Genomic DNA, 27,610 nt, shown 5'->3' with positions numbered 1-27,610 from the left:
CGGTTCATGTTAATAGCATGTTCTCTTAACTCATTCAGTATATGTTCTGGACTAAGTTGCAGTCTTTGCTGTTGAGCTGGTCAACTCTGAAGTGGCTGTTGATTTGCTTGGATTAGATTTCTACTCTAGTTTTCTTGCTCTGTTTTGTCCTGAGTTTCATCTCTTCAATGCAGTTGCTGACATGTACAATGCATTGTGATAACAAAAATTGCTGCTGTAGTTTTTGACAGATAGTGACAATGTGGTTTCTCATTGACTTCTTTGGCCACCTTTCTTTGCTGGCCTTACTTGGCATTCGTTTTGCACACTGGGGCCACGGCTCCACAACAGAGTTATCACCGCTCACAACTGAGTCAAATGAGTCCCAGATCTCTCTCGTACTCCGGTGTTTTTTACGTGCCGAAACACAGGCATAAGTTTCAGGCTCATAGGGACATAACATGTCCAATTCTTGCCACAGACAGTCTCATACAGAGCTGAACATCCTACTGGTATCTACTGGTTGTGATCTGTAATGTTTCTTGTCTACGAAAAATGAGAAACTGCATTTTTGTTTCCAACTAACAACTTTCTTGTAGTGGATTAACACTTGCCCTCACTTCTCGCCTCTTCTCTCAACTGGCTTTCTTATCAACTGCAAGAACACTCTTGTCTTCTAACTCACCGCTAATACTAAAGCAACTCAAACCTTCTGGACTAAAGGGGGTGAAAGCTCCAGAGTCCATCTACATGCATGCCCACTGTAAGCATGTTTGGGATCCAGCTGTCAAATCACAAATTTTTCAGTTAAGAAGAGGAATATCAAAACATTACTGAGGTGCTCCAATCAGCAACTATCATCGATTGATATTTCCTTTCTAATCATGATAGACATGCTTTACCTTTACTTTTAATATCAGTATGCAACATTGGGAACAAAAGTGTAAGAATTATATTCCCATTATTGAGAGCCTTGTTTTTCTTTGTGAATATTTTTAAATATTCATTTCCATTTTGAAATTTCTCTAGTAAAAAAAAATCTGAGAAAGAAAAACTGAAAAGAAAGTCAATGAAGCCACAGTTTGTTGTATGTTTGGCTAATTTAATAACTTTTTCTTCATTTTGATTGTAATCTGCATGGCATGGTGCCATACATCTTGGACAGTAATGATGTATGCAAAATACATATTTTTTAATAGTCTCCTTTGGCCAAAATTCCAAATCTTAAAACATTAAAATTCTTGGATTTAACTTTGACTTGAAACGTGGTTTAAGTTCCCATGTTGCATATTTATACCTTTTTATATAATTCATTCTTATTTTAAAACCATCCTTTCATCCTCTCCCTGATTTCCCATTTTAATTTCTCCCTTTTTTTTTTTTTTTTTTTTTTTTTTTTTTTTTTTTTTTTTGGGAACCATTTGGTTTGTGTCCTGTGTTGTTTTCTCAAGGATGGAGACTCTGATAGTGGGGATGACTCAGATAAGAGGTCTTGTGAGGAGAGCTGGAGACTGATCACTTCCCTGAGGGAAAAGCTGCCTCCCAGCAAGCTGCAAACCATAGTGAAAAAGTGTGGATTACCCAGCAGTGGGAAAAGAAGAGAGCCAGTTAAAATGTACCAGGTCCCTCAGCGACGCCGCATCACCAAGGACTCCAAGTGGGTGACTATCTCTGACCTAAAGATCCAGGCAGTCAAAGAAATCTGCTACGAAGTAGCTCTTAATGACTTCCGCCACACACGGCAGGAAATTGAGGCACTGGCTATTGTGAAGATGAAAGAGCTTTGTGCTAGCTACAGCAAGAAGGACCCCAACGAGCGGGACTCGTGGAGGGCAGTGGCTCGGGATGTTTGGGACACTGTTGGGGTTGGGGATGAACGCATCGAAGATGTCTTGATCAATGGGCCTCGACCTGGAGGAGTTGTAATGGATGAACTAAAAGTACACATTGATAAACTCGAGGACATCCTGCAGGAGGTGAAGAAACAGAATAACATGAAGGATGAGGAGATCCGTGCTCTCAGGAACAAGATGGTGAAAATGGAAAAGGTCCTCCCGCTCATCACCCCAGAGAGCCAAGAAAAGCCTCTCAGTGGGGGCGCTTCTTTTTGTGCAACTAGAACTCCCAGCCCGAGAGAAGGAAAACCTCCTTTGCCCGAAATGCCTGACGCAGAGGATGCAGAGTCGCAAACAAGCCAAAGTGCTGGAGATGACTCAACCCTGAAGCGAGGCCACATGCGCTGGATGCGTCAAGAGCAGGCTCGCCTCAAGAGTCTGCAGCAACAAGAGATCTCTAAGCAGCTCCGCCGGCACACCGGACCACATCGCTTTATACCACCAGAGGACCGAAAGCTACGTTTTCCCTTCAAAAGTAACCCCAAGCACCGCAACTCATGGAGTCCAGGTACTCATATCATAATTACAGATCAGCAGGTCATAGAACTAAAGGTGCCCAAAGAAGCTGTAGAGGAAGAGGAGGGAGAAAACGAGGCCGATGTGGCATTACAGCCTAGAGACAAGATGGCGGCTTCAGTTATGCACACCATGCCGCCTCTGCCAAGCCCGTCAGTTCAGCGCAGAGGCAAAGACTTCGAGCAAGGTTTAAACCAGGGTCACAGACACAACTATAGGAACAACCAGCACCAGCAGCCCCACGAAAGAGGCCGCAGCAACTCTTTTAATCACCGTCAGCGACCTTCTGGCTCCATGGAGTCACTGCAGCAGTCTGAAAACAACAGGAGGCACACACAGACCATCTACCTGCCCCGCCACCACCAGAACCAGCCAGCACACCCCCCCCCTCAACACCAACAACAGCCCTGCCACTATAACGGCATGGTGTATACCGACGGCAGCTTCAATGGCTACCAGCAATACCATCACGCTGACCACGTTAACCACCCCGTCAGCTTTCACGCACCTCCGCGAATGCGCAGGCAAATGTCTGCTCCGAATCTGAAAGCCAGCAGAGAGACGGCAGTCTGACTCGTGGAGTGAGGAGCTAGTTTCGTACACTCTAAGTAGGCAAATGCATTACAGATCACAACAGCAGAATTGACTGTGACTTTAGCACTTGATCAGTGTGTTACTGGTTGATCCAAGTATTCTATGTACTATGAAACAACGTTTTCTCATCATCATCCTCATCATCATATTTGCCATGTTCATCAGTTTTTTGCTGCACTGTGTGTCGTCATCTTTAGCACTGGGTGAGCCATCATTAGGATTTGCAGCCGGCAGATGATCATTTGGACTATTTTTTTTCGCAGGAGAGACATGCCACGCCTGCTTTTATTGGCATGTGTGACAATTCATGACTCATGCTTTGATTTGCCAAAATTATGCTCATGGTTGATATTCTGAGTTTACATTTTTGCCATTTTTAGTATTGTTTCATGATGAATGTTTGTAACCACTACACTATGGATACATGGAATTTTCTTAAGACTTGTTGTTGCCCCAGCGAGGAACAGAAAGCGGTCTCTATTTATTTCCCTCTATGTATAATTAAACTGAATGTTAGGATGGGAAAATAAGTCCTCTTTGCAATATTTACATCTTGTTTTGTACCTCAGAAAGCATGTTCTGTCATAAGTCATCATTGGCCGTGATCAGCAATCAGAAGAATTTTTTTTTTTTTTTTTTTTTTAAACGTATATTGTATTAGCTTGATGCGCCAGTCAACTGTGTGCCTTTTTTAGACTGAAATGGTGTTAAATGTAAGTGGTATTCAAAAGTGCCTTTTATTGCACTAACTCTATTAATCCTGCTATGCATTTGCTACTCAGTGTTTTCTTTTTCCCTCGTTAAGTGTATTTGCAGGGCTTTAGCTGAATATTGCGAAACTTCACGACTCACCTAATCAAAATTAACTTTTGTGTATTAACACTCTTATTTATTCAAATGCTTAGTAAGCCACTACATTTCTAGATCTAGTACCTTTTCCAGAGCTTTCCTTTTATGTTTTGATTCACTTCAGATGTGTAACTGCCACCACTTGTTACAGTATTTTCTACTTCCTGGAGTCGAGATTAAGCTGTGTATTTAGACAGGGAGTTCACTAATGGGGATTTCTACATGTTTTAGTTGATTCCTAAATTTTTTTTTTCTTTAAAAACAACTTTTCATTGATGGTTTGCTGTCTTTGGATGCTGGAGCTCACCAAGAACTCTATGAACCACTATAGTGAAATGCTAGGACATAGACCTAGCGTCTCTGTGTGAAAGTTTCACTGTGAACAGTCCAGACCTTTCAGAATAAGACCCTCTCCTATTTTTGTTTTTTTTCCTCTCCGAGGATTAGTCAAACATTATGAACAAATCTATGATTTGGTTTAATCCAGTCTTGAAATTTTAGCTTTGTGGTTCATTGAGTAAGCACAGAGCTCACTGTGTTTCAAATGGATACCCACTGAGTGTTGTCATGGTTCCCAAAGTCTGGCCTTTAAAAATGTTGGAAGAGGGACAAAGACTTGAGATGTTTGCATACTTGTTATTCAGGAGAAATACCCATATCAAATGAGATTTTGAGAGCTGCCTTGTTTTTGCCGCCGTACACTGAAACAGTGTTTATGGAATAACTTGTCCACCTTGTCGCCTGTTAATTGTGCTTCACCTGATGCTTCCAGTTTGCAGAATGTTTGCATTTCAGTATTCTGTTTTTTTTGTTTTTTTTTCTTTTTATGCATTTCTTGCTGCGTTTGTAGCTTTAAAAGATCCCCATTAAGTATTATAACTCATTATCAGGTGGCCTTCAGATCATTTGCTTAGAAACTGAGACATTCAGCAGCACGGTGAGGCCTTTTGAAGACTGTTAATGGAGTGATGACATCATTTGATTTTATACTCTTAAGTTTCGACTGTATATTTTCTGCCTAACTGTGCCACTTTGACTATCTTTGCATGCAGCAGCGTACATGTCTTCAGCCCTGATGTTTGCTCCATTAAAGAATGGCATTTAGCTTATGCTCTGCCGCTGATGACGACTATGTAAGCTGGAACATATATACAACACACTTGAGCTATGTACAGTGAACTGTTCCTTTTGAAAAATACAAATCTTTATGCCAGGTCTCAATTCAGTGTCCCTGAGTGTTGTACGTCTGCTTTTTGGATCCACAATAATCAATACCTCATTGTGGCTGTGTAGAGAGTTAAGCTGCTCCTTCCTCGAGCATTTTTTTGCAAACATATTTGAAGAAGAAAAAAAAAGATAATACCCATTCTATGTGTTGCTGGAGGTTTATTTTCAAAGGATGACTGAAATAAAAATGACCTGCTTCACGTGCAGTTCTTCGTTTTGAACGGGTGGTGTTTGTTTTTCTACGCCAGGAAAATGCAGTTCAGCGACAGAACCAAGTGTCGATATGTACTCCCTACCAAGAGTTGTAGTTTGAGATACTGCAAAACACAATTTATTTCAAGCTACTGTATAGATTTCTGTAATGTTTTACTATTGTTTACATAATTGTCCCAAGATAAGGCAGACCTCTTTATAACTCTTTATTTCTTAAGACTGCAATCACTGAATCTAACATCGTGACCACGTTGCACGCTTGGAAATTTCTGTTGTGATTCAAAGACAAATGAAGTATTTTCAAATGTGTCGTGTAAAACGGCCTCAAATGCTGTAGCGTGTGGATCACTGTGGTAGTTTTTAGCTGCTTGAAGTAAAACAGGGACTTTGGGTGTTGGGCTGTTGGTAGGATACCAACGGGGAGGAGGTCAGCGACAGATGAAAAGGCTGCATTGTCTTCCCAGAAGACTGTGAACAAACAGGATGAGGTCATCGGGTCCGCAGCCTGTCCTTCTCTGATGATGATGGCGCCCCTCATTGGATTACAGTTGACTCAGCTTCTACCAGCACCTCTCTTCTTCCATTGCAGCCATTTCTCTATGAGGATGTTGGTTCATTTATTAATTCAGAATGCATGCCGGAACAGTTTATTTGTCATTTATTGCACTTCAGTTCTTTACTTTATAAACGGAAGCATTTGAACTCCATGTGTGTCTGCTATTTGGATCTTGATTAGAACAGATTTTTTTTTTTTTTTTTTTTGGGGGGGGGGGGGGGTGATGGTGATGATGATCATGATCATGTGATCATTTTGTAAGTTGGTTTTCCCTCAGATTTCCAAGAAACACTTTTCTTGTACTCTCGGTCCTTTGCTAAGCAGCCTTTGATGTTCAGTATTGTTCAGTGCATCTCATTCCACATTAGGCATGATCCATTCCCCTGTTACTCCCCTGTGCATCATTTGCACATCCGGCAGCAGGTTTCATTTGGACCAGCGGTCAAAGTCTTCAGGGCTAGTTTTTCCAGAAGTAGATTCCCTGTGGTTATCCTGACATGGAAATATGAAATGTGGTTCTGATGGCTCGCGGAGCTCACCTGTCGTTGCAGCTGATGGACAGCTGTCCGTGTTCTCCTGTGTGTTGGTGTCCAGGTTTACGAGAGCAAACTGCAGGAACTGCAGAAACAGGTGGAAACTCGCTCTCTGGTAGCAGAGACACCTGATGAGGAAGAGCTGGAGGAGGAGGAGGAAGAGGAGGAAGGTGCGTATTGCTGACTCCTCATCCCTTTAGATATTTCTGTAAGAGTGCACTCTTCATGTAATCTGTATAAATGATGTTTGTTTTCTTCCACATTTCGTGTCCAGAGCCTAAACTACTGGGATGTGCGTATAGCATTTTATACACGATATTATACTTAAATCACTTTTTTTTTTTTTCCAGATTAAAATGTATTAATAGTGCCATACTAATTACCCACAGAAGATATCAAGTCAAACTAGTCCATAAATATCACATCATCAGATTCCTCTCAAGTGAAACACAACTAATACTCTATAACGGTTTACTTGAAGTAAAAGGACCATACACGAAGGTTTTCATGTTTTAGCCCATTAACGTGTCCTTAAAAGTGTGGCACCGTGTTTCAGAGTATCACAGGTACATACTGGTTTCCATCTTGCCTTGGATACATTCAGTTTGGGTTTTCCAGGAGCAGCGTTCGTGAACTCGATGCTTTTCTTCATCCGATTTTGGAAATTGTGCTTTAAAATGGTCTCTGCACACCAAGTGTGGTCAGTTGTCGCAATCAGTATTAATTTAGTATGATTGATAGGAGAGAATGGATCTGTGGTGGGTTTAAAACTATCAAAACAGCTGGTATGGTCCTTTTTTTTTTTTGTTTGTTTGTTTGTTTTGTTTTAGCAAGTGTTTGTGAATTTAAATGTGTTTTATACGTATGATGTTAACTTCACCTCTGTCTGCTGTCTGTCCACAGTGCCGTGGACTCAACATGAGTTTGAGATGGCTCAGTGGGCCTTCAGGAAGTGGAGGTACCATCAGTTCACCTCCCTGCGTGACCAGCTGTGGGGGAACGCCGTCTACCTAAAGGAAGCCAACGCTATTAGTGTGGAGCTGAAGAAGAAAGTAAGTGAAATGATGTTCCAGGTTTCTTAATCGTAGTTAGATATTTGTTACTGTCTGGTTTTACTTTAAAGAGCAATATACAAAAAAATTATTTTTTTCTTTCTTTCTGACCTTGAGTAAATTAACTTTTCTTAAGGCTTCCAAAGTAAAAGATTTGGTTAAAGAGCTGATGCATGATTTCAGGGTCACAGGTAGTCATTTCACCACAAGACAAACAAAAAACTACCGACCAAGAACTTCTGGAACTTCTGCCAAAATAGTCATACTACATTCCCATACATAGTGTAAGAAACGTACGTTTCCCTTTTACCCGTCGCACGTTTTCCTAAGAGCTGTATTTGAGTTTAATTATATCGATGTGAAATAAAAAAGCTGCACTCCATCCGGTTCATGGGTCAGTTACTGTGACGCAGGTTGACACGTTACATATTCTGCTGACCGGATTTTTTTTAAACACAAACCCACATGATGATGCTTTCAGGCCATGGAGGGCATCACAAGGGAAGATAGATGGCGCCTGCTGACGTAAATAGGTCAGATACTTCAGGCTGTCGCCGACTGCAGAGGACTCGCCACATGATAATAAACATGATCATTTTGTTAAGACTTTGTGTGTTTTACTTTTTAAAAGGGCTTTATCTCCCGTACAGTTTGTCTTATCTGTACGCAAAACAAAATAGTCTTATCGGGCACTTGAATGCAGCATCAGTTATTTCCTTTGTTAATGTGCTGAAGCACATAGTCTGAACAAATGTGGAACTTTCCACTTCGCATAGTATGGACTGTGCACAGGCAAGTGTTTTAAATCATCCAGAATACAACATTGATTTGCTGTCGCACAGACGGATTGAATTGGTTACAAATCAAAAGCCGGCCTGCTGTAGTTTACCTTTCCCATCAAACCAGCATGATTTACACTCCGTACTTTAGATGCTACAGGATTGAAAATGTCATGTGACAGATGAGCCTTCTACAATATCAGAGATTTTTTATTTATTTATTTTTTTTATCTATAGGTTTCTGTCTGAGTGTGATTTATATCCAGTGTGGTTAATTGGTGGAGGATGCTGGGAAGAGAGAGGCCGTAAAATGCAGGTTTGATCTATTTGATGTTTTTAAAATGCCCCCTCTCCCGTTCCTCAGGTGCAGTTTCAGTTCGTCTTGCTGACGGACACGCTGTACTCCCCGCTGCCCCCTGAGCTCCAGCCTCCAGAGCCAGAGAAAGAGCGCGACGCCAGGCCTTTCCCTCGCACCGTGGTGGCCGTGGAGATTCAGGACTTGAAGAATGGAGCCACACACTACTGGTCCCTTGAAAAACTCAAGTAATGCCCATAACTTGAAAATAAGAGATGTTATTTACTATAATAATAATAATGATAACTTTTCTAACTTCCTCTCATATCAGTTCTACTGGCCTCAGTTTCAGAGTAATAGTTCAACGTATAATACATATAAATCATTACATCTCGCAGCATCTTTCCCCTCCTGCTTTGCAAGGAGGTGCGTGCTCTTATCTTGCTTCCATTAATACTGAGCGTCGTCATTTGCAGGCAGAGGCTGGAGCAGATGAGGGAGATGTACGACCGGGCAGGAGAAATGGCCTCCTCTCACCAGGAGGACGGCGAGGGCTCTCTGACAGGAAATGACCCTTTCTACGACCGTTTCCACTGGTTTAAGCTTGTCGGGAGGTGTGTAGCACAAAATACACACGTTTAAAACTCACCAGATATCGAGATTGAATCCTACCTGTTGTGCTGAGTGTTTGTTTTTGTAACCAACTAATGTTTTGGAATTTAAAAGTGATTTGTGCATTTCTTTTGGCGTTCCATTTTTCCCTGTCCTAGCGGCTCATGTATCAGTGATATCACGTTTCTGGCGTCATGTTTTTATCATTTATTTCTGCCGATGGTTTGTCACTCATATGAATGTTTCATGCATTTTTGGTTTGTTTCACATTTGTGATTTTTTTTTTTTATTATTATTATTTATTTATTTTTTTTATTTCCCTCATTTTTGATGTCACATATCAGTTTCTCCCTTGTTTTTATTCTATTCTGACAACACATTTTGAGTTGTCTTTTCGCCATCGGAAATTTAGTCTCATTTATGCCTTGCGTCATTTTGCCTTGTCTGTTGTTGCCGTTTTCATGTCGATAACCCCTGTAATTCACACAGAAGCTTGTTAACAACCTGCTGGATTTGAATAACGTGTGAATGTGTGGCATTTTGCATTTTATCCTCTTTCGTCCTGGATACACGAGCAGATTTATATCTTAATCCTTTAAAATGGAATTTCATTTTGGTTTAAAATTACCACGTTCCTATAACCTGCTGTGACACCTGCTATTAGCCTAATACGTTATGAAAGGAATCCTCCTGCTGCATTTGCAGTAGCTTTTTTAGTAGCTTTAATTTGATTTGTTCAAACAAATTATGGCTTCTAATTACTGCTAGAAAAATGACTGACTGGTGTCCGGCTGCTGTTAGTTGATGACTTAGCAAGTCTTTTTTTTTTTGGTATATTTTTCTGTTTTGTGTCTTGAAACTATCACATAGCAATTTGTGAGAAAATAATATTAGTGAAAAATCGGACCTTTTTTGGCCTGTTTTAACTCTTCTATCACTCCACTGTTACCTTTCCTTGGTTCTTGCCATTGTTCCCAAACTGCCATCCCTCTCAGCTCCCCCATCTTCCACGGCTGCGTTAACGAGCACCTGGCCGACCGCACACCCTCGCCCACCTTCTCCACTACCGACTCCGAGATCACAGAGCTGGCGGACGAACGCCAGAGCGAGATGTCAGACTTTATAGACGACGAGGCGTTTGTGGACGACACCAGCTCAGACGCCGGCACCGAGGAGGGCTCGGACATCTTCAGCGATGGCCAGGATCCCTTCTACGACCGCTCCCCCTGGTTCATCCTGGTGGGAAGGTTGGTGACTGGCAGTGGTGTTTCCTCGTCCTCCACACGCACAGGCTGGGACAGGAGAGCTGATGTTGGCTTGTTGTAGCTTAGTTTGTTTTTATATATGATGTTAAAGCCCAAATTGATGTTGCACCAACAATGTAATCTATTACTTAATATTTCATGTATTATTGGACCAAATCTGAACTGTTAGCAGATACTGTAAGCGTATCACTTAATCAGATCACGCATTCAGAGCCCTTTTGAATTTGATACGATTTGTCATACTTCTTTGCTCTGAGGCCAGCTTATTTATGGGCTGCTTTAAATTTAGACTGAGTTGAAAAGCCACCATCTTTTTCTGTCCACGTTCTCGCGAAGCGATGGCTCATCTTCCACCAACACACTGCTGACTGTATTAACTCCCATCTGTGTGTGAAATACGTGTATCTACTGTGTACAGACCGACTTAAGTATTTGTCATTTTGTTTTGTTTTTTTGTTTTTTTTAAATGGTTTAAGCCCTTGCTTTTCATTTTGTTTTTTGTTCTTTTTTTTTTGTTGTTGCTTTTTCTTATTTTTTCAAACATTGTGTTGAAATGATTTTGTTCTCATAACCTTGCTTGTGTAACATTGTTCTTAAAATGTATTGTAGTTCTTATTAATTCACTCGCAGTTGACCGTCACCTTAACATGCCTACTTGAATTTGTTTTGGTCTCCGTCCACAAAAAATAATTTTCTTCAGCAGCATTTGAAATTTGATGTCGCCTCAGTGCCGTAAACATGATGGCTTAGTATTAAACACTGAGTCCATGCAGGTTTCCAGCCGGACACATTCTGCAGTAGCTCTGCGACCTGCATCACTCTGACGTAGAGATTTTGCAGATTGATACCTTTCCTCCCTCTTGGCCTTGAGTCTCTCAGTGCTGGGAGGGAGGGTCGGGGTGACAGAGAAAGAGTAGGTCACTAAGGGTGCAGCAAAAAAACAAATCAAGTCCCACAAAACAAAATGTCAGTGTGTGACTGAGAGACAAACGTCTCCATAACACAACACCGTAAACCAGTCTTTTACAGCCTTTACTGCTGCTGCGTCCTGGCCATCAGTCATAAGCATCACGCAGTGAAGAAAGGGTTGTAGCTGCAGCTTTTTTTACGGCCCTAAACATCCTTGTTATGTTCTCCTCTTTTTCTTTTTTTTTTTCTTTTCTTTTCTTATGTTTGTTCCTTCACATAATTGTCACTAATATTTGACTGTAATGTACTTTCATTAATACATGCTAAACGGTGAAAATGATGGTGCCCATGTTGGATGTTTAAACCGCCGGAAGACATATTTGTCAGTGTGTAGACTTTAGTGGTATGGAGCAGACAACATGGCGGCTACATACACCCTTATGATCCTTATGTTGATGATTGCTGGATCTAAACACTGCCGCAGTTGTTCCCCGCTGCACCACACTGCACCACGGGTTCTCATGTCTCTCCTCTCGTTTTTACTCTCAGAGCTTTTGTGTACCTGAGCAACCTGCTGTATCCTGTACCACTGGTTCATCGTGTTGCCGTAGTAACGGAGAAGGGCGAGGTGCGAGGTTTTCTGCGCGTGGGGGTCCAGGCTATAGCTGGTGAGTAATTAATGAGGTTGTTTAATTTACAGACCTGTTGGAGCAGATAAGAAAGTCTAATGTATATATGCTTATTACCACTTCTTATTTATGACGGTCTATGGATGCGGGCTATATTTATGCTGTTTGAATAATATATTTTACTCAAACCAAATAACTAGATAAAGGTATAGTACTGTCTTAAGATTTAAAAGCAATATGGCAACATGTGGAAGGGCCCTTCAAGCGACTGATCTGCCAGCAAAGCAGAGATTCCCTTAGATCCTTTCCGTACTCCCGCTGATGTGCTTTGACAGTTTAAGTCAGCTGTGTCTGGGACAGATCCTGATAAAAGGATGGTTTGTTTCTTTGTAGCTGACGAGGAGGCTCCAGACTACGGGTCTGGAATAAGACAGTCGGGGACCGCCAAGATTTCCTTTGATGATGAATACTTCAAACAGGTGAGCCCAAAGTCAGATAAAAGGAGTTTCAAACTTAGATACTCACTTTTTCTGTGTGTGTGTGTGTGTGTGTGTGTGTGTGTGTGTGAGGCAGCGGGTGTGTAATATTTGGGTTAAAACATCATGGTAGGGGAGAAAGTTTTTTTTCATGTTTGATTTTTAATCTTGGTCTTATCATTCTGTTTATTCAAGACAAATGAGGATTGTCAGATTAGTGCTCCTAGCCTCTATCAACTATCCTTGAACAAAACAGATCTTCTGATATTTTAAATCCTCTACCAGCTTTATGCTAATGTCTTGTTTCCTCTTGCACATCTTTTATCTTCCCACTCAGAATGATTTCCCTTCCACGGTGATGACTCGCTCTGGCTTGTCCCTTGAAGAGCTGCGCATTGTGGAGGGTCAGGGTCAGAGTTCAGAGGTCATCACACCCTCAGAGGAGCTCAACAGAATCAACGAGATGGGTACAACTGCCAGTCCTTAACTTACCTCGTAAATTTCCACCTCTCATCCCAGGGGGAAGCACTTTTAGCAGATGGTCCTGAGATACAAAGGAGGACTTTTTTTTGTTATATTTTGTTATGGAAATTGGATTTTTTTTTTTTTTTTTGCAGGTTTTCTTGCTCTGTGAAGGAATCTGCACAAATACTAAATGATTAGTTAAAACCAGAATCGGCTACAAATCACAAGCTTTGAATTGTAGAGGTTGGAATTCACATGCAGATTGCAAAGCACAGTCCCAGCTGCAGTTGTTGGTCACTTAAAATAAATCAACCCGCAAGCCCCACTGACCTTCTCTTGTTTTTCTTTTTTTTTCCCCAGACCTTAAGCTGGGTAACATTGCGGACACCAAACTGAGTCCCGGTGAAGGTCTGGCAGGACAGTTGGAGGTGGGCAGCATCTTTACCTTCCGTGTTACCGTCCTCCAGGCCAGCAGCATCCCGCCGGAGTATGCTGACATCTTCTGCCAGTTTAAGTGAGTCTACATTCCTCAGTCTTAATGTTAAGTGTGGTTTACCTGAAGTGCCTTTTGTCTAAGCTGCAGTGGTTGTGAATGTATCATAATGTTTACATGCACTGGGAATAAAACCGTTAAGGTAGCTGTGAAAACTGTGATGCTGTGAAAATAGCATTGCCTATGAAACAAAACTGTTATGAGGCAGTAATGTTATAAAAAAGAAATGAATGTTTCTGATAGTAGGTTTTAAAAATCATTAGATTTTTTTTTTTATTGATTTGATCATTTGAGTTCATTTATCACGTCACATGTAACCTGACAGTGGATGCCACTTTACCTTTAAATTAGGTTAGCAGAGAATAAAGAGAAGTTTGAGCTATATCCTAGATCCTCTTGTTTTTGTGTTAAAACCCCAACATTACACACTGACGCTCTAGCATGTTTCTTCCTTCAGTTTCCTTCATCGTCACGACGAGGCTTTTTCCACTGAGCCTCTAAAGAACGCCGGCAAAGGAGCTCCTCTGGGCTTTTACCACGTCCAGAATGTGAGTGCTCACACTCGCACAACTGAAGATGCAAAAGCTGTAACTTTGTTATAGTCGGCTGATAACTTAGTTATTTCACTTTGCATGCAGGTTTCAGTGGAGGTCACAGAGTCTTTTATTGAATACATCAAGACCAAACCCATCGTGTTTGAGGTGTTTGGCCACTACCAGCAACACCCGCTGCACATTCATGGTCAGGACCTGATCAGGTCAGTGGAGCTGAAAATGAATTCATTCTTCTATAGGGATGCAGTGAGAGTTTAGGTTTCCTTTACAAAATGTAGTTAAATGTTTGGAATAATATCCAGGTCTTTGTGGACATTTTCTATAGTTACAGTTTTATTTCTCTTAACAGTCCTCCAACCCCATCAAGGAAATACTACCCTATTCCTATGCCTCTGTCTAAACCAGGTAAGACATGCAATCTTCACACAGCACACTGTGAGAGCAGTACGCTCCATCACCATCAGTTCAGCTTGATTTTGTTTTTATGTGTGTCTTACATAAGCATGCCTCATATGTCCTTCCCCTTTTCCCATTTCTTGCTTCCTTTGGATTGTTTTGTCTCTCATTTGATCGTTCCCCCACACTCTATAATCCTCTTACCAACTCTTTCCTCCCTCTTCCACATCTCTTTTTCTCACATGTCCCGTCCAATCTTTCTCACCATTCGCACAACATTGCACACACAGACCATGCCCGTAAGATCGAGCTGGTGCGCTACCTTGTGAGCGGCTATGTAAACGGCAAAGTGCTGGACACGCTGTCTGAGCACGCCAACGCCCTCGCCTCTTCCGCCGTGGCCACTTTGGAGGATGAGGCTGACCAGCTCTCGAATTTCCCCTTCCTCCAAGTGACCAATGACCCCGTGCTAATTGTACCCAGGCACCATGGTTGGTACAGTGGACGCTGTAGTAGCTGATAAGGCTGGCATTAGATGCACCTGTGTTGTGGTGACTAGACTAGCGCTTTGCTCTTATGGTGCTATGTGACTGCCGGCAGTCGCAAGGTAGAGCTGTCCGGTGTTGTGTGCTGCAGCTCACTACCAGTACGTTTAGGTCCTGTCAACTCAGGCAACCCCCCCCCCTGTTGCTTAGAAACTGACCTGAGCTGAAACCTTCTGGTGGATGGCGCATTTATATATTTATAGAATTTCAAGCTAAATAGTTAAATATGTATTCATCATAGTTACTGACATAGCTTCGATCAGACTCCAGAGGCCTAAATCCTCGTAGGTTTATCTGCATTCCAATTCTATCATTTTCATGTGAATTTATTCTAGCGTGTGTTAGAGATGAGCCCGTTTAACACCAACATAATCCTGATGATGTCTCAGGCAGCAGGGTGCTGTCAATGATGGTGTAATCTGCGGTTTAGCCCCTCACAGCTTCCCATTCCACTTTTTTCCTGATGAATTTACTTCTAGCTACTTCTAGCATCTGTTTTCTGAGTAAACCGTCCGTGTGTGGGTTCATTGTATCCAGAGTCAGCAGTATGTTCACTCCACATGTCCGTCCTCTGTTTAGTTATCCTAATTGTGCAGTCGATATATTTGCCCCTTATTTTCATTAGTGCCCTCTGGAATTCAAGAAAAGTCCAAATTGATGATATTGAGCCTGTGTGTGTTAATGCAATAGTTCCTGCCACGAAGCTGAACACCATCACCAAGTCCAACCTGGGTCAGTGTGTCAGCAAGTACGACCTGCTGGTCTGGTTCGAGATCAGTGAGCTGGAGCCCACTGGAGAGTAAGTGTCTACCTCTGCATCTTTTATTAAGAAACGCAAGCAAATCAGACATCATTGGACACTTTTTGATCTTCACCTTGCAACATTAAAGCTTTAAGTTAAGTGTAAACTTAGCGAAAAGATGTCAAAGATTTGACTTTGACCCAGAAAAGTTTCAGTTCCCACATCTGCAGCAGCGGGGTTCTTATTAACTCACGGTGCCCTTGTGCAGCATCATGCATTTTAAAATCCAGACTGAGTCTGACGTCTCTCCATCCACAGGTACATCCCAGCTATAGTGGATCACAGTGGAGGACTTCCCTGCCATGGCACATACCTGCTGCACCAGGTGCTGGAGGGTTACACCGTTCTTACTGCTCATACTCACCCAACTAATTTTAAATTTTTTTAGACGGTAAATGAATTAGTTATTACTTTTAAGCATTACCTTGATCCTAATCTCCTGTTGTGTTTGCTGCAGGGGATCCAGCGGAGGATCACGGTGACTCTCATCCATGAGAAGGGTAGCGAGCTCCACTGGAAGGACGTTCGCGAGCTGGTTGTGGGTGAGCAATCTTCCCTCAGGGATTTCTCTAGCACTGCAGCAAACAATGCTGCTTGTAGAGGTGTAGAAGAGGTGGAAAGTGTGTTGTCGTGTAATCAAGAAAGTCAGGGGACACACTGACTATCACTATCACTATGTGATACGACACCTTTTTAAAGGAGTTTTACACTGAAAGTATAGCGCACAGTCTTCTCAGTCTGGAGAGATGCTGCTGTTTAGCTTCAGGCTGCCTGACATTCTAGAATAATTACATTTCCCATTTTTAGACATTTCAGTTTCTGACACTTAGTGAGGATACATGTCCGGGTGACGGACACTGATAGGGCTGCAAACGGACAAACTTGCAGTTAATCTCTGCTGACTGGAGTCCTTATTTTGGCATTCACATTCCACCAAAATAAGTTCTTCTAATTGTATTGATGTGTTGTGCTGTTCTGTGTCTCCTCAGGTCGTATCAGGAATAAGGCCGAAGTGGACGACAGTGCAGCCGATGCTGTCCTGTCCCTTAACATTATATCTGCTAAAAACATCAAGTCCTCCCACAACACCCACAGGTAGGATAAATCCTCTCTGAGAATTTGTCTGGCTCTGATTAATTGATAACAAACACACTTTAGACACAACATGCAGAGGTGTAAATGCATTCATTTGAGCATGTTAGAATGTGTTCTGCTGGAATTCCTGTTAATCATTAGCCCAAACATTTTTATTTTTATTTTTACCTTTTAGCCACTGTTTTAGGGAATATGTTACTTGTGTTCTTGCCTTTTTTATGCTGAAGGCAAATCAGGATCACTGCATGACCATTTTCACTGCTGTTAATTTGTTCCATTGTCCTTGTTGCCTGACTCGCCTCTTTTTTTTTTTTTTTTTTTTTTTTTTCTTTGCACTCTTCCCTTCTGCTGCGGTTGGACTCATGATTGTGCTCAGACTTTCTATTGATAAGGATATTGATAGGTACCAGTGAACAGAGAACATAAGGCTCCTTCCCTGAAGGGTCTTTATGTTTCTTTATAGTCCTATAGATTTGTAGAAAATAAGTGCTCCATATTTTGTGTTGTTTTTTTTTTTATTTCCTTGCATGTTGCTTAAGAGCTGTCTTTTGTTTCCATTGATATTTAGCTTCTGTGAATCCAGTTTCCAAATGTTAATGGACGTAAAGGCAGTCTTGATGGCAAATGCAGCCCCCTTTTTTTGTATTTATTGTATAAGTTTGTGATTTTGTGACTGCAGTTCAAAGTGTGTCGATATTCTGAGGTTTCAGAGTGAATGCGTTTCTCTCACTTGTTTTCCACTGTATGAAATTTAACTCAATTATAGCCATGGCCTGTGTAGCAAGGCAGCTCTGGCTCTGTCTGTGTGTACCAGCTCCCCCTGCTGCCAGAATCAGGAACAGTGCCAACTCGATGAGACCCTCACAAACATTTCCTTTGAAATGATAAGGCACATTATTTGTAAAGCAGCACACTGAACATATAAACTTTATGTTCCTCTTATCTTAGTTTTTGACAGTGGACACTCTGGCTTCTGATGTCTTTGTGTCCAGATCTTACCACCGTTTGTTTCCTTATATTTCATCATGACGGTGATGAAATATAAGGCCACTTCAGTGCTAATCTGTCAGAGCTGTGTTCACAACATCATTAACAGAATAACCAAATGTCTAAGTTCGTGTTCATTAAAGATAAAACTGTAAGGGTTACGTTCTCTGTATCTTTCTTTGATTTTTTTTTTTTTTTTTTTTTTTTTTTTTTTTTATATCTTTCTTTCGCCCCCCTCAGAACTTTTTATCGCTTTGAGGCAGTGTGGGACAGCTCTCTGCACAACTCCCTCCTGCTAAACCGAGTCACTCCTTATGGAGAGAAGATCTTCATGACCCTGTCTGCATATCTGGAGGTCCGTCTGCTCTGACTCATTTTATCGTATCTGTTTGCATTGGGTTCTAAAGTTTACCACTCTGTATGTCAGCTCACTTCCTGTGTCTTCTCTTCACAGCTGGACCATTGCATCCAGCCTGCCATCATTACCAAAGACATCTGCATGGTCTTCTACTCCCGAGACGCTAAGATCTCCCCTCCCCGTTCTCTCAGAAACCTCTTTGGCAGTGGGTACTCCAAAACTCCAGACTGGTAAGGCTCCCAGCTGTCACACTCTGACTGTTTCTATCACACAAGTAAACGGCATTTCTGCCACGTTAAACTGTCATTGATCAGAGTCTCTTTTGCTTCATTACAGCAACCGAGTCACTGGCATCTACGAGCTGAGCTTGTGCAAGATGTCCGACACTGGAAGCCCAGGTGAACAGACCAAAAAACTTCAGAAATATTTGAAGACACTTGACTGGTTTATGGTACTTAGTCTGAGAATTTCATCCTAATGAAGGGATTTTTATCCTGAGCAGGGATGCAACGCAGGAGGAGGAAGGTCCTGGACACATCGGTGGCTTATGTGCGTGGAGAGGAGAACCTGGCCGGCTGGAGGCCCAGAGGAGACAGCCTCATCCTGGAGCACCAATGGGAGCTGGAGAAAATGGAGCAGCTGCATGAGGTGGGACCTCCAAAAATTATGTTTCACACCCACAAGCTCAAGTTAAATAAAGTGCCTCTCAGGCTTTTCAAACTTTCCTGTGCTCTGGCTCTCTTTCTCCCCTGAGAAAAGTTCAATTTCAATTGAGTTTTATTAATATAGCGCCAAAGTACAACAGATGTCATCTCAAGGCACTTCAAAGACACAATCCAATTTGTGCCAATTAGAATCTAATTCATTGAAATAAAATCATAATCCAATTCATCAAATTCCAAATTTGTCAAATTCATACATACACAGCCAATTAAAAACAGAAAAAGAAAAAAGGTAGCTTAGCTAAGGAAACCAACAGATTGCACCGAAACTTCTCTGGCAGAACCCAACTCAGGAAGGGCGGCCATCTGCCAGCTGGGGTTTGAGAGGACATAAAAGAAGGGACAACAAACACTATAACACTAGACCAGGGACACCTGCTGAGAAAGAGAAACAACAAGTTAATGACAACAATAATGTTATATGTACATTGAGAAAAAAGAGAATGGAGTGAGGAAAAGTGCATAATCGGAGTACCTTCGGAAATCTAGGCCTACAGCAGCATAACTATGGGCTGTTTCAGGATCACCTGAGCCACCCCTAACTACAAGGCAAGTTTTAAGCCTAATCTTAAAGGTAGATTAGGCAGCCTGCTTCCCAGACGTACACTGGTAACTGGTTCCTCAAGAGGGACCTGATAACTAAAGGCTCTGCCTACCATTCTACTTTTAGAAACTCTGGGAACCACAAGTAAACCATTAGTCTGAGAGCAAAGTGCTCTGTTGGGAAAACATTGCGCAATGACATCTTTAAGGTATGGTGGAGCTTGGCCATTAGGAGCTTTATATGTGAGGAGAAGAATTTTAAATTCTATTCTGAATTCAACAGGGAGCCAATGAAGAGAAGCTAAAACTGAAGAAATATGCTCACCAACTGACTGGTTTCATCTGGTTTCATAGATGGGTATAGCTGAGTATCATCAGCATAGCAATGGACATTTAGGCCATGCTGTCTAATCAGATCTTAATGGAAGCATGTATAAAGTGAAAAGAATAGGTCCAAGCACAGAACCCTGCAGAACTCCATAGTTTACTCTGGTGTGCAAGGAAGATTCTTCATTTATAAAAGAGCCTTAACTTGTACCTAACCCTTATTCTGTTATTCCTCTAGGTGGAGAAGACCCGTCACTTCCTCCTTCTGAGGGAGAAGCTGGGAGAGGCAGCTCCAGTTGGAACAGCTCCTACAACCAAGTCCCTGAGCGAGTCTCTGTCCTCAAGCATGAGCTCAGGCACTCTGTCCACCTCCACCTCCATCTCCTCGCAGATCTCCAGCACCACCTTTGAAAGTGCCATCACGCCCAGCGAGAGCAGCGGCTACGACTCTGCGGACATCGAAAGTTTGGTGGACCGTGAGAAGGAGCTGGCTACTAAGGTGAGAGCCAATGAGGATTTTCTATATTCAGCAGAGCTGATAACAGCTGCTTCCTCTTTTCTGCCATGAACTTCAACTGATCGGTCTTGTTGCCTTGTAGTGCCTGCGCCTCCTGACGCACACCTTCAACAGTGAATACAACCAAGTGGTCAATAGCATCAGCGACTGCAAGGTGAGAAAAAAAACACAAGCAATCTGAAACGTATAAAGTGTTCACATCTTATTTGTTTGAACTAAAAAGTGAGTGCAGCATTATGTCTCAATAGGACGTCTGCGTATTTAACTTCTGCTTCTTCTTTTTCTCTGCAGCTGTCTGACATCTCACCCATTGGACGCGACCCATCAGTGACCAGCTTCAGCAGTGCCACCCTCACCCCCTCCTCCACCTGCCCCTCTCTGTCTGACTCCCGCTGTGGCTCCTTAGACCAGAAGTAAAACTGTTTCCTAAACCTCTACTGATCTTAGATGCTCTTCAACACATCGAATGCATGTAGTTTGAGCTTATTGGCTTTTTTGATACTAACTTGGTATTTAATCTCCAAGGACCCCAGAGAACTGCTCTCGTGCCTCCAGCCCCTCCTGCTCAGACTATGAGAACTTCCCAATGGTTCCCACTCTGGAGACGTCCTACCTTGCAAGGGCTGGAAAGAACGAGTTCCTCAACTTGGTGCCTGATATTGAAGAAATGAGGCCGGGGTGAGTAATACTAAGCTAGCTCTTTTGCTGTAATTTTGCTTTTGTTTTTCCTTTTGATTCACTGTGCAGAAGCATCATAAAAGCTTTGTCAATGTGAGATGTATCTCAGAGTCCAGACACAAGTGGATAATCCTGTTTTCTAACTCAAGCGGAAAGAATGTGAATAGGCTGAGCTTGGATGATTTTAGTTGGACTCATATTGATCTGACCTCATGAAAACAAGTTTTTCCTTAAAAAAAAAAAAAAGCATGAACATGTAAGGGATTGCTTTTTTTTTTTTTTTTTTTTAAACATTTTTTTTTAATTTTTTCTTTTTTTCCAGGTCCGTTGTGTCCAAGAAAGGTTTCTTAAGCTTCATGGAGCCACGCTCTAACTCGTGGGTGAAGCACTTTGTGGTTGTTCGCCGGCCCTACGTGTTCATCTACAACAGCGACAAGGACCCTGTGGAGCGAGGCGTCCTCAACCTGTCCACATCACAGGTGGAATACAGTGAAGACCAGCAGGCCATGCTGAAGGTAGGTCCTCAGGTGTTATCAGGGGTATCAGCACCTCCACATGGCACACGGGTCATTTATAATACATGCACGGGGATTGTTTTGCAAGTGTCAACAAAACATCAGCAACAACTTTAATGAAAATTGGCCACCGATTCTAGCCTGGGAATTCCCATGCTGCTTTGTGCGCGATTTCATTCACACTGCAAAGGCAGCCTGGAAACCACCACCCTTATTTTTGCCTGAGTTAGGGAACCAATCACAGAACCGGGGGGGGGGGGGGGGGGGGGGGGGGCAGCAAGACGATGACGACGTCTATGCGCGACACCGAAGCTTGTAGAGTATTAATCCAACATGGCAGCGGACACAACGTTATCGTTCGATGCAGCCTTAGAAAGTGTTTTAAGTAGCTTAGAACGCAAGTTTACTTTTAAAAATAATCGTTAAACGCCATCTTCTTCTCATACACAGTAAAGCGTCTTCTTCTTCCTCGTCGAATTTCTGTCGCTCTACATACGTCATCTGGTATAAGTGATACAATTGGCTATGAATCGCGCGCAAAGCAGCATGGGAAGAACCAGATGCCATTTGATAGACATTCGTAGCGCCCAATAAACGGCTCTAGGCATTCGTAAACCACGCCTCAAATACGAGAAAATGCACACCTAGTTCCCAGACCACCTTCTCATCGAGATGTGGACAGGTCAGCCAGGCTACACCGATTCAGCAGTTTAGGGAACCCATATTGTGCTGATTTACAAGTTGATCATTTAATTTTGGGAGTTTACAGGAATAGTTCACGTGCACTTAGGGGCATGCATTTCAAAACACCTTTCTGAATGGTCAGAAATGGCAGAGAGCAGGAGAGCTACTGAAAACCTGGACCACAAAAAGACATTTCTTGCAGTTTAGGAGCAATGCCTTAGAGTCAACTTGGATTTTGTATCTCTGCAGAGCCGTTACACACTCAAAAAGCTGAATATTACATAAAAAAACCCACAGATGCACAGCCTTTCAAATCATTTTTATTCTTTTCAGACTCCCAACACGTTTGCTGTGTGCACAAAATATAGAGGAATCCTCCTGCAGGCCAACAACGAGAAGGACATGAACGACTGGCTTTATGCTTTTAATCCTCTGTTAGCAGGAACGATAAGGTACAAACACACTACTCCACTTTGCACTTTACACGCAGCACCTCAGAAAGTGCATTTTCACCTCACCGCGACTTGTTGTCCCCACAGATCTAAGCTGGCGAGGAGGCGCAGTGGCTTGACAAAGAACTGAGTGGAGCGGCACACAGAAACCCACGACTCCCACTCTTTCTGAACAGCCTTTGAACATACCAAGTGTTAACACTTATTAATCATTGTGATTCTCGGGTTTTCTCTTGTTAGTAGACTTGTGGCTTAAGTCTCCTTTCATGCGACTAAAAGTTTCAGTTCCAGAAAAACTTGCCTCCCCGTTCCCTCCACCGACCCCCCCTGCCAACTTGGCTTTCCTCCTCCTCCCCCTTAGCTTTTTGTGTTTCTATTTTTATGACAATGTTTGGGTCTAATTTTGTTCCGCTTTGTTGTCATTCCTGAACTCCCTAACTAGTAGCATGTTGTAGTAGTCAACTTGTGTGTGCACGGCTCTTCAAAAACTCATTTTCAGTTTGCCAATCATCTGTAAAAGAAAAAAATGTCTTTATCAGTGTTATTTGTCTCCCTAAACGAGTTTTATTCCCTTTTTTTTTTTTTTTTTGCTTTTCCCGTTTTCGATAATGAGCTCGCATGATAACTGCAGCATTTCTCAGGAGAAGGACCAGGTTTGCTCCCTGACAAAAAAAAAAAATTAAGCAAATCAGATAACCTATGGTTAAATCACGAAGGAAAATCTCCAACTATCCCTAAATGAGTGCTATTTAATGCTCTGCTACATGAACTTGTGCTGCTAATAAATTGATAGTTTTATTTTTTAATCGTAAGGGGATTTGCATCAGGCCGCTGTTTCGTCTCAGAGCAGCTCCCCTGGACTGTCTCAAAATGTTAGGATTAAAGAAAATTCAAGCAAAATCATGTCGAGCTAAGGGAGACACGATGGCAGCACCGGATCGCCGCTGTCATCCGCGCAATGTTTAGATCCCACTCCTCATTCTCTGTACATACACCAACTCCAATCCTCAATAGTGCCAGTGTCAGTCAGTGCATTTGTGTCAACATCAAAAAATACATGCTAACTGGATCAAAACAAGCAAAAATTTATGATTTTTGTACCTCTGCAGTGGAAATGCAAGGATGGGTTGTTCCAGCAGGAGTAGATATTTGTCCTTTTTGCTATTTCATCTCTAGAAAAAACAGGGTTTCGAGGAGATGGGGAGGAAGAGAGAGTTCCATTTATAAATACGGTTTGTTCTGGGATCATTGAGATTGTAACTCACATTTAAGACATTCCTCTTAGCTCCTCTAGCTTACACTAACATGCTGAGCCTCAGAAATGTGTTATTTATCCGTGGTGAGAAGGGTGGAAGAGGATGAAGTTGCAGTGTTTTCCACTGTGATCCACTCGCTGCCTCACCAGCGTCGGATAAAACCTCTAAAGCTAAGTGCTTACAGTTCAGCAGCTCCACGCGTCACCACTTCTTCAATATCTATTCCTGTTCCTGAACTGAAACCTCTTCATTCCTTTTAACTCGCATCGTCTTTTATTCTTAAAACTGTTTGGTTTTCTTTTACAATTATTCTTTTGATCATTCCACAGTGATTTTTTTTTTTTTTTTTTTACTAATTGTAAAAGGGCATTTATTTCTTGGTTTGTAACCAGCATCTATTGGTGTTTCACCTTATTTTGCACATTAACTCATATCTATAGCAAGACGAAGACAGATCACGTAGGAATATGTCTGAGCATCGGGAACAATGATGAGAGCACATATCGAGGCTACACTGGATGACAGATGTTTGTCAAAAGGTTTACTGAAAAGAGATATTAAAGGGATGACATATTCAAAGGTTTTATTTCTGATGTTGTTCTTGAAAATATTTGCTCTGCACGTCGTGCTGCAGCTGCTCCATTTGGCTGCCAGTAAATTCAATTTGTGGCGCATCCGTTTCTACGTGTTGGAGCTGTGTTACGAGCACAGATGGGTGTCATTAAACTCTGGCCTACCAACCAGCAGTGTGCCCGCTGTGTCACCTGAAAGGAACAATTGGGGTAGAAACAGAGGCGCTTACTGCAAGTATTTGTGTGATTATTGCTGATGCACGGACAGAAAACATTTGCGCCGGATGCAACATGAGATACGCAGAGCGTCACTGCCCTCAGGTCAGCCAGCCTGCTGGACAGAGTGACAAAGACCTGCAAGATCTTTGATTTCTGTGTAAATGTCGTCTGTTAAGGAAATCGCAGAAAGACGTTATTAACAAAGAATCTGTGCACTTATTTAGGCTCAAAGTGCGGCGTACCTCAAATGGACCTGAACAAGAAGAGATACATATTTATAACGAGCACTTCTCAGAGCAAACGTTTTCACCTCAGTGGCTAATTTTCAGAGGTGTATTATTTTGGATTGTGTATTTATTGTTTGCAATGTATATATTAGTTTGCAGCTCTTTGCACATATTAATAAAAGGTTCAACTAACTGATCAAATGAAGTCTGTGCGGTTTAGTTGTTCTGCTCATAATGAACCAAATGAAGGTGTGGCAGCCTCCTCTGGTGTGAACTGGGAGAGAGTTGAATGTACGACTTAAGATGTGTGGGTTTTTTTTCCATCATTGCAAAAACAGGGAAAAGAGACCCAAAATGTCTCTCTTCTCAGGACGAGATGAGTTACATTAGTGCTTCCTCTTTTATCAGAAAGTGGTTTGAGTGACTTAAAAGTCTGCTTTTGTTTTTAAGAGTATTTACCCACAGCTCAAGCTGACCGGCTGTCTTTAATCTAACCAAGCTGGTTTTTAATCTAGTTTTATTTTTTTTTTTCTAATATCAGGGAATTTAACTCAAAGTAGCTAGTGAAATCTAAAGTGACAGGACACTATTGTTTATTGTGACCGTGTCCTTCTTCACCTCATCGCTTTTTTTTTCCGTTGATGCCTTTACAAAAACAAAGATTCACGATATTTTCCATTTTCCATCTTCCCCTCTGACAATTAAAATCAGTCGCCTACGTTCCCTTTCAGATTCCTTCATAAAAAGAATAAAGGACAAACCGTGACATTAACACTGTACATTATTTGTCAGACTGGTTTCATTTTCATACTTATTTTGTAAATATCTGTGTTGTATGGAGCTTGAACTAAAATGTAAATATGTTTACTGTATTTGTAATAATCCATTCGCTGTATAGCATAGATGTGTCATGCAGATATCCTAATTCTGTGTATGGTAAACTTGCACCATTGAACTGTTTAGTGAATGAGGCAACAATAAAAGTGCAAAATGTGCATTAGCAGATGAAGTGACGCTCGTTTGTCCTCTCCTCTGTGCTCAGCTTCACTGCGGTCCTCTTTTTATCCGATGACGGCTTCCTGTCATCGAATCCTATTTAGGAAAAGAAAATAAGGAAAACATGCTCTTGAAAAAATGCTAGAATTCTAGTGAAACTAACTTAAAACCTATATGAAAAAAATTATATTTATATATATATATTATCATTTACCACAAGTATCTTTACTTAGATGATGCCTTCTCACTTATTTCTTAATTTGTCAAAGACAAATATGCCTCTATTGCTTTAATTTGCTTAGTTTTTGATGGCTTATTTTCTACTGCTAAACTTTTAGTGTACACATCAGACACTTATGACTAATTAAAGTGTATCAGTGACTTGTAGAACAAAAAATAAACCCTTTCTTTAACTAATTTTTCACCCCGAGGGATTTTTTTTCATGCGCGATAAGCTGTTATGACATTAAAGCTCTTTAGTGCAGAGTCCTTTTCATGTGATCTGCCACAGATTCCAAGCAGCTCGGAGAAGAAATGTGCGGTTTATTGAATAAAAGCTGTATGGATAGAAAAGGGAGAGCTTAAAGACGAAGACTAGTGCTTAAAAAGGCTATTGGATTAATTTTTTTTCAGTATTTTCTGACATTTTTTAGCATGTTAACCTAAAGTTGTGTTGTAGAAAATCGTATGGACTCTGAGCTAAAGGAACCTCATGAATTCAACACATGATCTTGATATCAGATGACCACCTAGCCACATCATGTCAGCTGATGTTCTTTTGTGTAAGTTGTCATAGAAAAAAAACAACTATTTTTTACTAAAGGCATACTTTGAATGATATTCAGTTACAAAATAGTGCAGCAGCGGTCCTGCAAAAAGACCTCAGGAGGAGCTCAAAGAGTCTGAGGTGTTCCCTCAACCTACAAACTCCCCAGATAACAATCTGATGGGATCTGTGGGAAGCAAGCTCAATCTACAAAGATCCTGCCCCACAACCCACAGGACCTAAAGGATGTGTTAGTAAGACACTCAAGGACACCCTCACATGTTTTTTGTCCGCGTCCTGACTGTTTGGGGGTTAGTTTGGCTTCATGCGGAGGACTGATCAATATAACGCGGACAATCACAATGTTATGGCTGATTGTTCAATTCAATTCATTTTTATTTATATAGCGCCAAATTCAACAAATGTCATCTCAAGGTACTTAGATAATAAAGTCCAATTCAAGCCAATTGGAATTCAATTAATTTTAATCATAATTATTCATAAAATAATCCAATTCGTTCATATAGAGCCAATTCAAAAACAATTTCCTAGCTAAGGAAACCAACAGATTGCACTGAAACTGTTGTGTACAGTAATACAAAAAAAAAAGAAAAAGAAAAACAGCTCATGCTGTGCTGTTGGAAGAGAGTTTAGGAACTGAGAGCAAAAGGTTTCTCCCGTTCTTAGTTGATATGCAATTTAAATTACCAACAGTTCAGGGCCTCAATTGCAGTATTTTTACAGTCATTACTTTTCACATTTACTAGCTGTGCAGAGATTTCTCCCCAAAGTCTATTAAATGTATTATATGATAATATTTTTGTCTCGTTCGTCAAAGTTGTCATTCTTAAACTCTTTGCTCACACAGTCTTTCGTGGAATGGTCAGTGCCTCCCAATATATACTCTCTGTTAGATGCTCTAACAGGTGTCTTTCCTGTCTTTTGTTTCCCTGGTGTTAACTTTTTAGAGACATGTTATTGGCAAACAAAAAACACTGTAATCTGTTTTTATTTTACAATTTTCCACAGAGTCCAGACATTTAGTTAATTCTACCTCATCTG

General features: G+C 41.5%; 1 protein-coding gene across 16 annotated transcripts in view; it reads left to right on the top strand.

Annotated features, from left to right (window-relative positions):
* The window catches only part of kif1b (kinesin family member 1B), a 55,693-nt gene extending 29,907 nt beyond the window's left edge, over nucleotides 1-25,786 (top strand). For 8 of the 16 annotated variants that reach the window (XM_075476521.1, XM_075476527.1, XM_075476522.1 and 5 more), the window contains 28 exons: nucleotides 6,424-6,532; nucleotides 6,637-6,654; nucleotides 7,266-7,414; nucleotides 8,558-8,736; nucleotides 8,965-9,102; nucleotides 10,096-10,347; nucleotides 11,824-11,942; nucleotides 12,297-12,382; nucleotides 12,717-12,846; nucleotides 13,205-13,358; nucleotides 13,795-13,885; nucleotides 13,976-14,094; nucleotides 14,241-14,296; nucleotides 15,523-15,631; nucleotides 15,893-15,959; nucleotides 16,092-16,176; nucleotides 16,624-16,729; nucleotides 17,957-18,071; nucleotides 18,171-18,304; nucleotides 18,411-18,472; nucleotides 18,577-18,722; nucleotides 19,905-20,165; nucleotides 20,266-20,337; nucleotides 20,475-20,596; nucleotides 20,709-20,861; nucleotides 21,184-21,376; nucleotides 22,394-22,512; nucleotides 22,600-25,786. In XM_075476521.1, the coding sequence (XP_075332636.1) occupies nucleotides 6,424-6,532; nucleotides 6,637-6,654; nucleotides 7,266-7,414; nucleotides 8,558-8,736; nucleotides 8,965-9,102; nucleotides 10,096-10,347; nucleotides 11,824-11,942; nucleotides 12,297-12,382; nucleotides 12,717-12,846; nucleotides 13,205-13,358; nucleotides 13,795-13,885; nucleotides 13,976-14,094; nucleotides 14,241-14,296; nucleotides 15,523-15,631; nucleotides 15,893-15,959; nucleotides 16,092-16,176; nucleotides 16,624-16,729; nucleotides 17,957-18,071; nucleotides 18,171-18,304; nucleotides 18,411-18,472; nucleotides 18,577-18,722; nucleotides 19,905-20,165; nucleotides 20,266-20,337; nucleotides 20,475-20,596; nucleotides 20,709-20,861; nucleotides 21,184-21,376; nucleotides 22,394-22,512; nucleotides 22,600-22,642 (3,387 nt within the window). In that variant the 3' untranslated portion in view covers nucleotides 22,643-25,786. Of the gene's footprint in view, nucleotides 1-1,430; nucleotides 3,613-6,423; nucleotides 6,533-6,636; nucleotides 6,655-7,265; nucleotides 7,415-8,557; nucleotides 8,737-8,964; nucleotides 9,103-10,095; nucleotides 10,348-11,823; nucleotides 11,943-12,296; nucleotides 12,383-12,716; nucleotides 12,847-13,204; nucleotides 13,359-13,794; nucleotides 13,886-13,975; nucleotides 14,095-14,240; nucleotides 14,297-15,522; nucleotides 15,632-15,892; nucleotides 15,960-16,091; nucleotides 16,177-16,623; nucleotides 16,730-17,956; nucleotides 18,072-18,170; nucleotides 18,305-18,410; nucleotides 18,473-18,576; nucleotides 18,723-19,904; nucleotides 20,166-20,265; nucleotides 20,338-20,474; nucleotides 20,597-20,708; nucleotides 20,862-21,183; nucleotides 21,377-22,393; nucleotides 22,513-22,599 lie in introns of those variants that run through there. The other 8 variants (XM_075476520.1, XM_075476531.1, XM_075476528.1 and 5 more) reach the window with 4 other exon arrangements.
* Nucleotides 25,787-27,610: the final 1,824 nt, after the last annotated feature.

This window comes from Odontesthes bonariensis, chromosome 10 (assembly GCF_027942865.1).
Source record: "Odontesthes bonariensis isolate fOdoBon6 chromosome 10, fOdoBon6.hap1, whole genome shotgun sequence".
NCBI lineage: Eukaryota > Metazoa > Chordata > Actinopteri > Atheriniformes > Atherinopsidae > Odontesthes > Odontesthes bonariensis.
This window is presented reverse-complemented; position numbering and strand designations above follow the sequence as displayed.